This window comes from Hydra viridissima, unplaced genomic scaffold (assembly GCF_058129835.1).
Source record: "Hydra viridissima isolate aposymbiotic clone 2 unplaced genomic scaffold, HvirCarnegie_v1 scaffold_6, whole genome shotgun sequence".
Classification (NCBI taxonomy): domain Eukaryota; kingdom Metazoa; phylum Cnidaria; class Hydrozoa; order Anthoathecata; family Hydridae; genus Hydra; species Hydra viridissima.
Genome location: NW_028324305.1, coordinates 5,286,350 through 5,298,237, shown reverse-complemented (window position 1 = coordinate 5,298,237; position 11,888 = coordinate 5,286,350). Strand labels below are relative to the sequence as shown.

At 29.5% G+C, this 11,888-nt stretch overlaps 1 protein-coding gene across 7 annotated transcripts; it reads right to left on the bottom strand.

The window, feature by feature from the left end:
- Positions 1–6,986: 6,986 nt before the first annotated feature.
- Positions 6,987–10,348, bottom strand: LOC145190160 (esterase OVCA2-like). Of its 7 annotated transcripts, none has more exons than XR_016453791.1 (10): positions 10,184–10,346; positions 9,967–9,989; positions 9,282–9,352; positions 9,155–9,199; positions 8,594–8,709; positions 8,493–8,505; positions 8,326–8,391; positions 8,115–8,209; positions 7,342–7,401; positions 6,987–7,171 (listed from the first exon to the last, which is right to left on the bottom strand). XR_016453791.1 is itself a non-coding variant. In XM_090091921.1 (10 exons), exons 1-10 carry the CDS (start codon positions 10,217–10,219, stop codon positions 7,086–7,088), a joined length of 657 nt encoding a protein of 218 aa, XP_089948047.1. In that variant the 5' UTR covers positions 10,220–10,345; the 3' UTR covers positions 6,987–7,085. The 7 variants fall into 7 exon arrangements, 4 of the variants coding, with proteins under 4 accessions (XP_089948047.1, XP_089948048.1, XP_089948049.1 ...); XM_090091921.1 differs by having other exon boundaries at positions 8,115–8,255; positions 10,184–10,345; XM_090091922.1 differs by having other exon boundaries at positions 8,115–8,255; positions 10,191–10,312.
- Positions 10,349–11,888: the final 1,540 nt, after the last annotated feature.

The following is an 11,888-nucleotide window of genomic DNA, read 5'->3' as shown; positions in this document are numbered from 1 at the left end:
TCTTTTGTTCATTATTCTCGAAAGTACTCATTTGCCGCAAAAATATTTAAAAACGATTAGCAATAATAACTCGAAAGCAAGCTCTTCTGATGCGGCTCAAATTAATGGTATGATAAAGAGGGGATCTTTCTCAGTTGGTCTTACACAACTTTTTTTTTATTAAAAAAGCTAGCGCAAATAATGTGCTGTCCATTTCGACAGATGTTCGCTGCACTTCGAGATTTTCATCGTACGATAACTGAGGTTAAAACTAACTTAAGCGACATAAAGGGTATCGTAAACAGCACATCACAAATAACGCAAAATTTTGAAAATGTCGCTGGAGAATTCAAAAAGGTTGTTGAGTTTTACGCACAAGAATCGAAATTTGCATTACGTCAACAATTGAGTTCAACTATGTCGGATGCGGGCCAAGAGGAGTTATGTCACCAAGACTTTTTAAAATTTATAAAGTCAAAGTTTGAACGTCACTTAAACGATTTGATTGAAAGACATACATCATCAAATGCTCGAGTAGCCATTTTAACCATTGTGAGCCACTTAATAAAAGTAATTATTATGTTGCGTGAGGATATCTCTCATGGGGATTCCTTGAAAACAAACGTTCTAGATAATTTAGAGATTTACTTGAACGACAGCTACAAAATGTACAAACGCAACGACGAAATAATAAATGACCAGAGCAGCAATTCCATAAACATCAAACTATTTTGCGACCAGCAAAACGTCATTAAGGAACTCGAAGAAGCCATCAATTCTCATTTAATAAACACTAGACAGCAGCCTTATCCAGACTTTAAAGAATATTTACTGCAGGATTTAACGTACCGTGAGAGGGAAACAAAGATAAGAAAGTTTAAGCAATATTTATCTGATAAAATCAAAATTAAAAATATAGGAAAAGCTTACAAGGAAGAGATATCGCTTCATTTTGATATCGACCTAAAGAAAGCAGAACATAAAGTGAAAGGAGTTGAATGTTTGGTCCGTGATTATTGTACTGAAATGACAGGTGTTTTGCAGCAGTTACCGAGGCAAAGGTTTACAGAAGTTCTAGAACAAGAAAGAATTATTAATATAAGCTGTCTGTTGAAAAATATTATTTTCACAAATATTTTTTCTTATACCAGACCTAACTTTCACTCAAGCGAACCAAATTTGTCAAAAAATGCTGAAAATGATCAGGTCGTCGTGTTAAAATCGACTAAAGCCAATGATACCATAACGTCCCAAACAGACATAAATTTCATAGTATCCCAAAACAATCCTACAAATTCTGAAATATCCCACAAAAATGAGGAAAGTGTCGCGACATCTTATTTAAAAACGCTAACCACTAAAAAAGGTAAATCACAAGATTATAGTGTAAAGGCAATTCAAAAAAATGAAGACTCAGAAATAAATTCTTTTTCTGAAACGGATTTAAACAAGTTCTACCAAATTGCAAAAAAGCAGTTCTTGAAGTTTGATGACAACAAAGATTTGCAGCGAATTTTAGAAATAGGAAAACTCCTAATTATGCGGACAGATTTATATAAAGTCGTAATGCAAAACAAAGCTGCCTATTTTCAAACACTAGCTCAAAAAAACGACGAAGACCTAAGTTCAACTTCTTCAAATGAACTGTATCAGTCAACGATACTAAAAAATACTATTATTATTGATCCACAGCTGATATTAGACGATCTCGAAATAGTGGCCAAGCCGTTCTTAAAGCACATACAAGAAGCCTCATCCAAATACGCAATAGAGTGTTTGGAAAACAGTCACGTTGTTGCAAGTGGAATCATAGATTTCATGGGGCTTATAGAAGTAGCTATACAAGAACACGAGATTGACTTGCAATCAAACGACAACATATTTCTTGAAAAGATTTTTGATCTTCTAGACTGCTCATTAGAAGAGGAAAATGCTCGCTTACTTAAAAGTGTTATATACGCGTTAACATATACAAAAACTTCTAGACAAAATTTTATAAAAAGACTTCAAGAGAGCCTAACGAAAGTTATATTCACTTCTACTGCAATTTCAGATCGTCACGCAGTAAGGAATAGCTAGATTATGTTCACTTCTGCTGCAACTTCAGATCGTCATGTAGTAATGAATAGCTAAGTTCCTTTATGACGTGTGACTCGGTTATAATTAAGAAATTTGGAAAAGGGAAATTTCATAAAAAGTTATTTGTTAGAAAACTTCGTGCTCCGTTGAGAAAACCGCATAAAAAGACTACTACTGAGCAAAAAAAAACTGCTTGACTAGTAAAGGCAAAAGTTAAATGAAAAACTAAGTCTGTTTTAATGCTTCGAATAATTATCCAATCAGTTGATACACTCCTCATAAATCTAACTCTAATACTTTTTCAGAAAAAAAAAAAATTGGTTGAAAGTCGACTTCATCTGCATCCCGCGGTATTGCATGATTTTAAATACAACTTTGCGTTTTAATACTATATAAATATAAACAGTACCCCTCATAAGTGTTTGTTCTTCCATTTGTTAGCATTCATGAAATTGATAAAATTAAAAAAAAAAAAAAAACCCAACTGAAATTACATCTTTATTGGTATTTATTACCTTGTTTGCGTCACGAATATAAAATTTTGTTAAATGCTGTTTTTTTAAAGGTAATATTCAAGGGGTATAGCTCCTACAAGATGGCTTTTTTCTACAGTTGATTTGACCTGACATGTTCTTAAGGTATTTGTCAAAATTCTCAACAAAATTAAAAATTTGATTTTGTGCAGTACTTGTACGAAATCTATCGTAAAACACGAATTTGAAAACCATTTTTAAAAACAAGATTTCTTTAGATATCTGGTATTTCCTTCGACTAGTTAAATTTTAGTCTGCTTAGCAACACTCATAGGAGAGGGTTTTTGTTAAGAATTGAATGCTGTTATTTCTATTTTTCTTATTAAACAAACTTTTTTAGTAGTTTTTATTAACAGTTTTTATTTTTAAAGAACGTAGAGTAACACAAAGAACTAAAGCTAAAAAAAAGAAGATTACAAAACATTGAAGCACCACAGCAAAATGCAAAAATGCTAATATTGACGTTTTATCGAGTGTGATAAATAGAAGTTGTAAAAAATGTTTACCAACTATGGCGGCTTTGGCCAATGGAGTGACTTTGGCAAATTTTTCTGATTTTATTTCCCTGAAATTTATTTTTTTGTTATTGTGCTTAGTTCTTTCAATAAATTGCCTCATGCAGTTTGTTCTGATCTATTAAATTCTATTGATTGCATTGATATAAAGATCTATTGATTGCACGTGGAAAATAATTTGCAAGGGAAACAAAGTAACAAATAACGCATTAGAGCTTGTTGAATATATCTGTAGAGAGAAAATCAGTAGCGACGAACTTTCTACGTCCATGCTATTAACACATCAGAGGCAAGTCTAAATGCATGTGAAAAAATTGAAGCAAAAGTTCCACTTCCATCTGTGTTAACAAACATGGTACTTACTCCCGGAAGAAAGACCATGATAAAAGAAGCTTTAAACGAAAGTTACAGGTAAAAGTTAAATACAAGCGCGTCTCAGGTGTACGTTAGCTGAATGTCTCATCTCAGAAGGGGTAAGAAAGTAAATTAAGTCAGTTAGTTAAGAAATATAAAACGAAAGAAACTGCTGAAATTGAGCATTTAAGTGGACGACCGAAGAAAAGTACTCCTCCATTCTGATGGTAAAATTAGTAGGTACGTGAAAAAAATTCCATTTGCTAGTGCCAGATACAATTTGCATATTGAAAATTGATATTCCACAAGGTACTGTACAGCGACGCTTGGATGATGCAAGTTTTACAACTATTGTGCAGCAAAAAAACCAAAAGGCTCACAGAAATTGGATGTTAGAACAACACAAATGTATAAGGTCGAAAGTTTATCCAGAAAGTTTCAGATAAACGAAATGGGAAAGAGCCAGTTGCCAAACAAATAGCCTATTGGAAGGTTTGATGATTTGGGATGCTTTTCAGGATTTTCTGAATTGAACTACTCTATCGCATAGAAAGTATAACGGATGTAACTCGATTTTGGAGAATAAAATGTTATCTTTTGTAGATGGAAATATTCCTCTACGACGGACGTTCTAACAGAAAAATAATCTCAAACACACATCAGAACTTAATTAAATTGTGTTTTGATGCAAATAAAATCACTATAAAACAATGATCTGTACAATCTCCTGACAAAATTCATGTTGAGAATTTATGGAATCAACTTGATGATAATGTACACTTGCATGGTTGGTTTAGATACAGAAGTATTGTATCAGGAACTTCAAACTGTCTTGTCTGTCTCATAGATGTACTGAAGTTATTAAGAACAATTGATATTCCATGAATTATTGATCTGATGTTCTTTTGATGATCACTTTTTAAAAGTTTCTTTAGTTTTGGAGTTAAGAAATCTAATATATTTTTCTTTCTGTTCTGTTTTTTGTTCTTTTACTGTGTTTGTATATACCTTGCAAAGAATAGATTCTTATGCTATATTTATTTAAATCAATATTTTTGTGTATTGAAATTAAAATAGTCGGTAATATACTATTTTTAATCAGCTAATTCAAAATGCACTCCTGTAAAAAGAATTTTGTAAATGATTTATCTTTCTTGTTACGTCAACTTTATATTACAGAGTCCAAAGAAGAATTCAAGACAGCTTTTCAGCGGATATATCTTAGTAACAAGTAAACAAACATACAAGTGCTGATTACTTTTAGTATACCAAGTAAAGGAAATTACTTTTAGTATACCAAGTATATGGTATATCATCATGTAATTTCTTGTTAAAAAGTGCATTTCAAGACTTTTCACTTCACTGATACTTAGTATGAATAGAGGCATAAAGAGTTTTTTTTTTAAAGAAACTTCAGATAATTCCATTTATTTTAAAAAACAGATATTCGTGCTTTACTTGTTACTATTTTTTATCAATCCAACCAAAAATTAGATGGTCTTTTTAATTAACTTTAGATTTAATACAATTCTTATAAGAAATGTTATTATCATAATTACTATAACCTACCTTAAATTGAAAAGACATTTGATTAATTCAATAGAACAACAGAATGCTACAGAACAACAGAATGCTAAAAGAAACTTTTATTACCTGACATCAATTGAAAAAAAGTAGAAAAGACATAATAAATTTAGTTGCTGTTGAAATAAGTAAAATATGGAAAAAAACTCAGCTTTCCAAGTACAAAAACCGTTGGGAGAAAAATTGAAAAGGTTATAAAAAAACATTACTATCTTAACAAACCTGGCAAAAAGTAATGTTCTTGGAGACCCTTTTCATACCACCAATATTAAGAATATGTGGCTAAGTCTGGAAGATAAGAAATTTTATGACATACAATAATAAGTTTAGAAGGTGGTTACAATTCACAAGACACAAGTGTATCATATCTTTCAAAAGAGTTTTTAATGCAAAAGATATAGTTTTACTTTGTTTTTACAAGCAAAGTAAATAATTTTCCAGAAAGCTGTTCAACTACATCAGAAAAAAGTTGTTCAGATTTAAATTCACAACACAGGAAATGAAAACGATAAGAAAGAGATTATACAACAGAACCAAGTTAGCAAATAAACTTGTGATAACTATGTCTTTCAGTACAAATAAATCAGCTGGAATCTGTAAAAATTTAAATGAGAAAGATACTGAAACTGAAATCCAAGTCAGACAAAAATATAAATATAAACTGTAAGACAAGGAGAAAGCAATAAGAAAATTTGTTAATAAAATAGTACAGGAAGAATATTTCTACTTACATTTTAATTGAAAGAAAATAAACAAGATTGAATACCAAGTTGTGAAGCTTCAAAAAATAGTAAAACGAACTTAAGAATTGTTAAATGTGAAATATTGATAAATTTACTAAATAATTTTGATGCATGGAACTGTATTACTATGAGTATGAGATAGAACAGCAGGGAACACAGGAAAACTCAATGGCATAATTGTAAAAATACAAAATAAAATGGAAACAAGAGGCTTTAATAAACCACAATATTTGGGATATCAGCCTCATATACTGGATCTTATCTTAAAACATGTTTTGGATCACTTTGTAAAGTGTAAATCAACAACTCCTAGTTTCATTGTAAATTTGTGAAAGGCATAACTGAAAATTACCAAAAAATTATAAATATGAAGCTGAACCTAATGATTAACACAAACTTTGGACGGCAAGATGACTTTAAATTACTTTATGAGTTATATGAAGGTTTTTTTGCTACTTTAAGACTCAACAAAAATTAAGTGGTATAAGTCGCCATTGCACAGTGCAAGTTGAAACTCTAGACCATCATTTCTTGAACCAACATCGAGGTGTGAACTTGAAACTTCAGCTTCAGTAATTGCAAACCCGTGGCAAAAACTTGGATTCAGCCAACAATTATTCGTTATTAAATCATAACTATATGCTAGCTGCTTTAGAGTGCTTCACAAAACACTGGAGCAAAGAAGATAGCACTATAAACATTCCAAGAATAAACATTATTGCTGAACATGATGTTAAATTGAAGGAAGAATTCTTCCGAAATTCAAAAAAATGGGAATATGCAAATTTGAAAATTATTGGGAAGAATGAGCATTTTAACAAGTTATCTATTTGTGAATTTAATTCTTTTTATAAACCAACTTAAATGGCATGTAATTTTTTAATACTAAGTTTAATTTATCATTAGCTGCATATTTTGGCCGCTGTTCATAAATGAGGGCAAAATGTACTTTAAATGTGATGTAAAATGTAAGTAAAATATAAAAAAGTCATATTATCAACTTGGGGCTGACATTTTTGCAACTAGGCTGTCAATAAACCAGATTTTTATCAAAAATTCAACAGTTTTCAGGCTATAGGAGTATGTCCTTATAGTACTAACCTAGCATTTCATGTTTCAATTATTTACCTAAATCTTTAATTGCTTTTTTTTTTTTTATTAATACATGTTGTAAAAAGAGAAAAAAAAATTATAACAAATTCCTAAAGTACTGAATTGTGCCAAACTCAATTTCTACACTTCATTTTGTTTTTATAGTCAACAGGGGTTATATTTGTTTATACATCTCGACATTTCCTTTAAGATTCTTCTGCTTCCTTCAAAAAAGGCAATAGGAAAAGTTCATAATCTTTCTTTTCTTTGGACGTTGCTGGGATGTAATGCCCTAAATAAACATTGTAATTTTTAAAAAATCAAGCTAAACAATTTTAATAAAAGTGGATACTCTTTAGCATTGATGTCACTTTTTATTTAACAAAATTTTTTTTTTTCAACTTGTATTTTTGCGGAAATTAATTCACATTTTCCTGTTATTTTACAAAGTAACAAACCTACCACCAGAGTGCGTCAGAACAGATACAAATTGAAAACAATTTTGGAGCTCCACACTCATTTCTAAAATAAGACAAATAAAATTGCTATTGAAATTTATCATTTAAGTCAAAAAACTTTAGACAAATGACATGTCAAAATTGCCAAATAGGTTAACAAAAACATATCAACATCTCATTGAATAAGTTTAAATTTGGTATATCACATACTCTTGCATGTAAAATGAGCAAAAATTTTTCAAATTATAATGAAAAAGAAAGGGATCTAGAGAACAATACAAACAATTTGGAAGATGATGCAGGTAATCAGACAGATAAACATAATAATTACACAAAAAACCATGATAGAGATCATATCACAGACAAGTTCAAGAATGAACAATTTGATGATTGATTGAAATTTTTTAAGTGGTAAATATATCTTACAAAAACTAATTTTAAACTTTACTTTTTTTTATTTCAACTGAGTTATTTCATGTGAGTTTCTAATTTCTAAAAAAAAAAAAAAAAAAAAAAAAAAAAAAAAAAAAAAAAAAGACTAAAATGTCAATTTGACTTTAATGCAACATCTACTTATATGCAACGTAGGCTTAAACGCGAGTATATAGGGTAACCTATTTTATAGACAAAGTTCAGTAAATAACCCAACCAAATAAATACAAAGATACCATCCACTAAAATTTTTTTGAAATTTCTACTACTACTAACTACTAACTACTAAATACTAACTACTACTACTACTACTAATTTTTTCTATTACTATTAAATTAGACACACCTTTTGGAATGACTTTATCAGAATCACCATAAATATGTAGAGTAGGACATGATAGTTTTTTTGTGTAATAGCTCTGATGTGCCATTGTACGGGATCTAAAACCAGCACATAAAATAGCAAATCTTATCTTGAACAAAGAATCTAAAAAAATAATTTCTGTATTACATTTTTAATAATGATCAAGAGGATATGTAATACAAAATATAATTACCTGCTTTCTCACTTAAAGCACACAGATGTGTTGCCATAGCTGCACCCTGACTAAACCCCAAAACTCCTAAAAAAGAACACATAAAAAAATTAGTTTAAAAGACGGTAGAAAAAAACGCTTTAAGTTTAGTGAAAAGTAATCTCTTTACCAATGAAGAAGCTACTCACCATCGAATGAACCCTAAAAAATCATTTCCTTAATAAATTTGAAGGAATGAACCTGTAATCATTTTAATTTAAAAACAATATGAACCAGGCCATTAACTTACATTTTCCTTGAAGGTTTTTGAAATATGATTTAGAGAGTCTTGGTGCCCATAATCAACTTCAGAATATTCTAAAGCACTGAATGATGAATCTCCTTTTGAAAACCACCAACCATATTCTGTGGAAATATACTATGGTTATTCAAAACACATCAACTTATGTTACACATAAATATTTCATAAATATTCTTAAACAAAAAAAAGCTATTTCAGTCTTACACAGCAAATGTTATAAATGTTATGATTGATATTTACAAAAAAAAACAGTTTTAAATAGTAAACTTCCTCATAAATAATAAGACTCTATGCAAGTCAATAAACCTCCATATAAATTAATAAATATTCATAACTTAAAATAGTCTTATCATTTTGCAAAGCTCATAAGTCTACTCTAGATTAATAATTGCTTAATGATTGTAACACAACCAAATATTTTGTACAAAACTTGTCAATATCAGTGAAACAGGAACAGCCAGTGAGAGATAATAAGTGAGACAATTAGAAAGGGAAACTTAACTATTTAAACTATTATATGGAATTTAAATAGTCATCTAATGTACATACCATCATCAACACCTGAAGGAATCTTATTTGGTGCTGTAATATAAACTAAATAAAAAAATTATTTATAGAAAAACTGGGTTGATTCAGAGAAAGTTATTTTAAAAATGAGTAAATAACAAGAATTTACCAAAGTCAACATATTTTTTTAACATTTTGCGTAAAGATCCAGTTTTTTCTCTTGATGTTTTCGCACTTTGTCTTAAGAACAAAATTTAACATGATACTTAAAGAAAGATACAGAATTAAATTTAAACTTACATAGATATATAAAACTAGTAAAATTAGATTTAAAATAATTTTTTATCAGATTTTATTAATACTTGATTTTACTAATACAAATACTTTTCATTTCATTTTTGATTCATTTTACTAATTCTAACTTTACTACTATGTTAAATTGTCAATTCAATTCTAGCCCCTAAAAACATATACAATATGAAATGTTTATCAATAATAAAACATCCATAGCTCTTACACAAGATATACGAACAAAAAATAGTCATTTGTAATAAAACTTTGACTAGCATTGTATTAATCGATATTAATAATAATTTTTCATCCCACTAAACCTTCCTCCATTTAGTGAACTATCATATCTTTGGAATAATAGAAATTTTAATAGAAATTCTATTTAATTTTTTTTAATGTAAAAAATTGGTGTATTTTAACAATAGCTATTTTTCAAAATGAATACTTACTTGGTGATATTTAGGATGAAATGAGAATTTTAAAATCAATTGATAAAAGTTAAACTTTTCTTTTTTGAAATTTAATTAGCAAAACTTTAATAAATCTTTTAAAAATTTATTTACCTATATCCATGAATAACAAGAATCTAAAATAATAATAATAATAATAATAATAATGATAACTAAAAGATTAAATCTAAAAAATGTAATAACCTGTAAGATTATTTGACAAATAAACTATAGCAACACATCAGAAATCTATAAGTTGAACCCAGCAAAAACTAAAGAACGCACTTATATTTTTCTCATTTTAACTGAACACAACACTTGTAAAAATTACCCTCAACTTTTTTTTCCCTTCCCAACTTGCAGCCATCGGCTTCTTGGAATCCACTGCCTATTGCTTTTATGCTGAAATTTTGAATTTTTCAAATTAAAGCTATTAGGGCTTTTTAATCTAATATCCGGGCGGGTAATACATTGAAAAAGCCGTATCCGGTACATCGCCACTTAAAATGTCAAAAGGTGATATAATTGAAGTTTACAAATTACATAACAGACGATGATTACAATTAAGATCGGTATTGCTATAAGCAAAAGACAGAAAACCAGGACAAAATCATGTAACATGAAATCAGGCAACCCTCCATCCATCCCTCTTCCTCCAAAAACAAAGATTTTTAGTCGTGGAAAAACTATTATTATTCACAACTAACACAATTTATTACAATAAAAAAAGAATTGGAAACATATAATTTATTTATCTATTTACACTTTAGGATGGCCAGAATCAAGAATACAATTGCTACTCATATTTCTCAAAACTTTGAACAGAGGAAATTAACTTTGTCTACCTTTGAATCAGTTTATGAAATTTACGACAAGAAATATTTTTCATATTACACTGAATATGGAGAATCGCATTAACTGATTTCAAAGAAATCTTTTCCTTTCCTTTTTCCAAAAGGCATTTATGAGTGAAAATACTCGCTCAACATATGAATATGCCCAGAATGGAGAAATAAAATTCCACAATCTTAAATACCGTTCTTCTGATATAGAGAAATAAAATTCCAGTTCTGAATACTGTTCTTCTGACATAAAACTTTGAAAAAAAGCTACCCGTATTTTGTGAGCTTTTTTATTCAATATTTCAGAATTACTGAAATCTGACAAGAAAGATTTTAGTTTGACAATTTGGTCAAAAACATACTTGGGGAAAATATTTTTCAAAAAGATACTTGGGGAAAATACATTTTTCAAAATGTATTTTAAATACAAATACAAAACGCTCTTTAAAACTTATTTCAAAATTCTTCAAAATCTTTTGCTCAAACATTGTTGTACTTAAAATTTTTTTTTTGCGCCTTGAGCAAAAAGTTTCAATCTGTCGCAGTACAGAGAAGTTTATTTCGCCTCGAAGCTTGTCTATTGCAACTGTAATAGGTTTTAGAATGGAGTAGTATTCCTTTAAAAATTCAATCTCAGTCTCTGTTATTTATAGGAGATTCAGCCTCCTAAAAAGCTCTTTCAGTGTGTCCAGATTAAATTCAAGCAAATATATCAGGCTGTCATGAATGGAATTCCAGCCAGTGATGCAAGGGGTGGTTAGACTATTTTTTTGCAAATGGATGATTTCAGCTGATTTGGGGTAGTTGCAAGTGTTCCAATTTGAAGTAACTTTTGCAAACGATAAATGCATGATCCTTTTGTGTGCAACTGGATATACAAATTTCTTGATGTCTGTTGTTGCTATTAAGCTGAGTGTGTGAGAAAAGCATTTGTCTTGAGGTGGCAAGATAAAGGAATTAATTTGGTTTTTTGTTGCACCGTTTGGGATCTTTTCAAAAACAGCATCATCATTTTCTTCGTCATCATTTTCATTCTCACAACTGGTACTAAACTCTCTGAAGGCTTTTGCAAAGTTGATTGCATTATCTGTGACAGTTCTGGTGATTTTTTGGTGACCAGTCCAAGTCTTTTATGGATTCCTTGTATTTCTTAGTAATTATATCAAAGGAACAGATTCCAAAAAGTTTTTCACA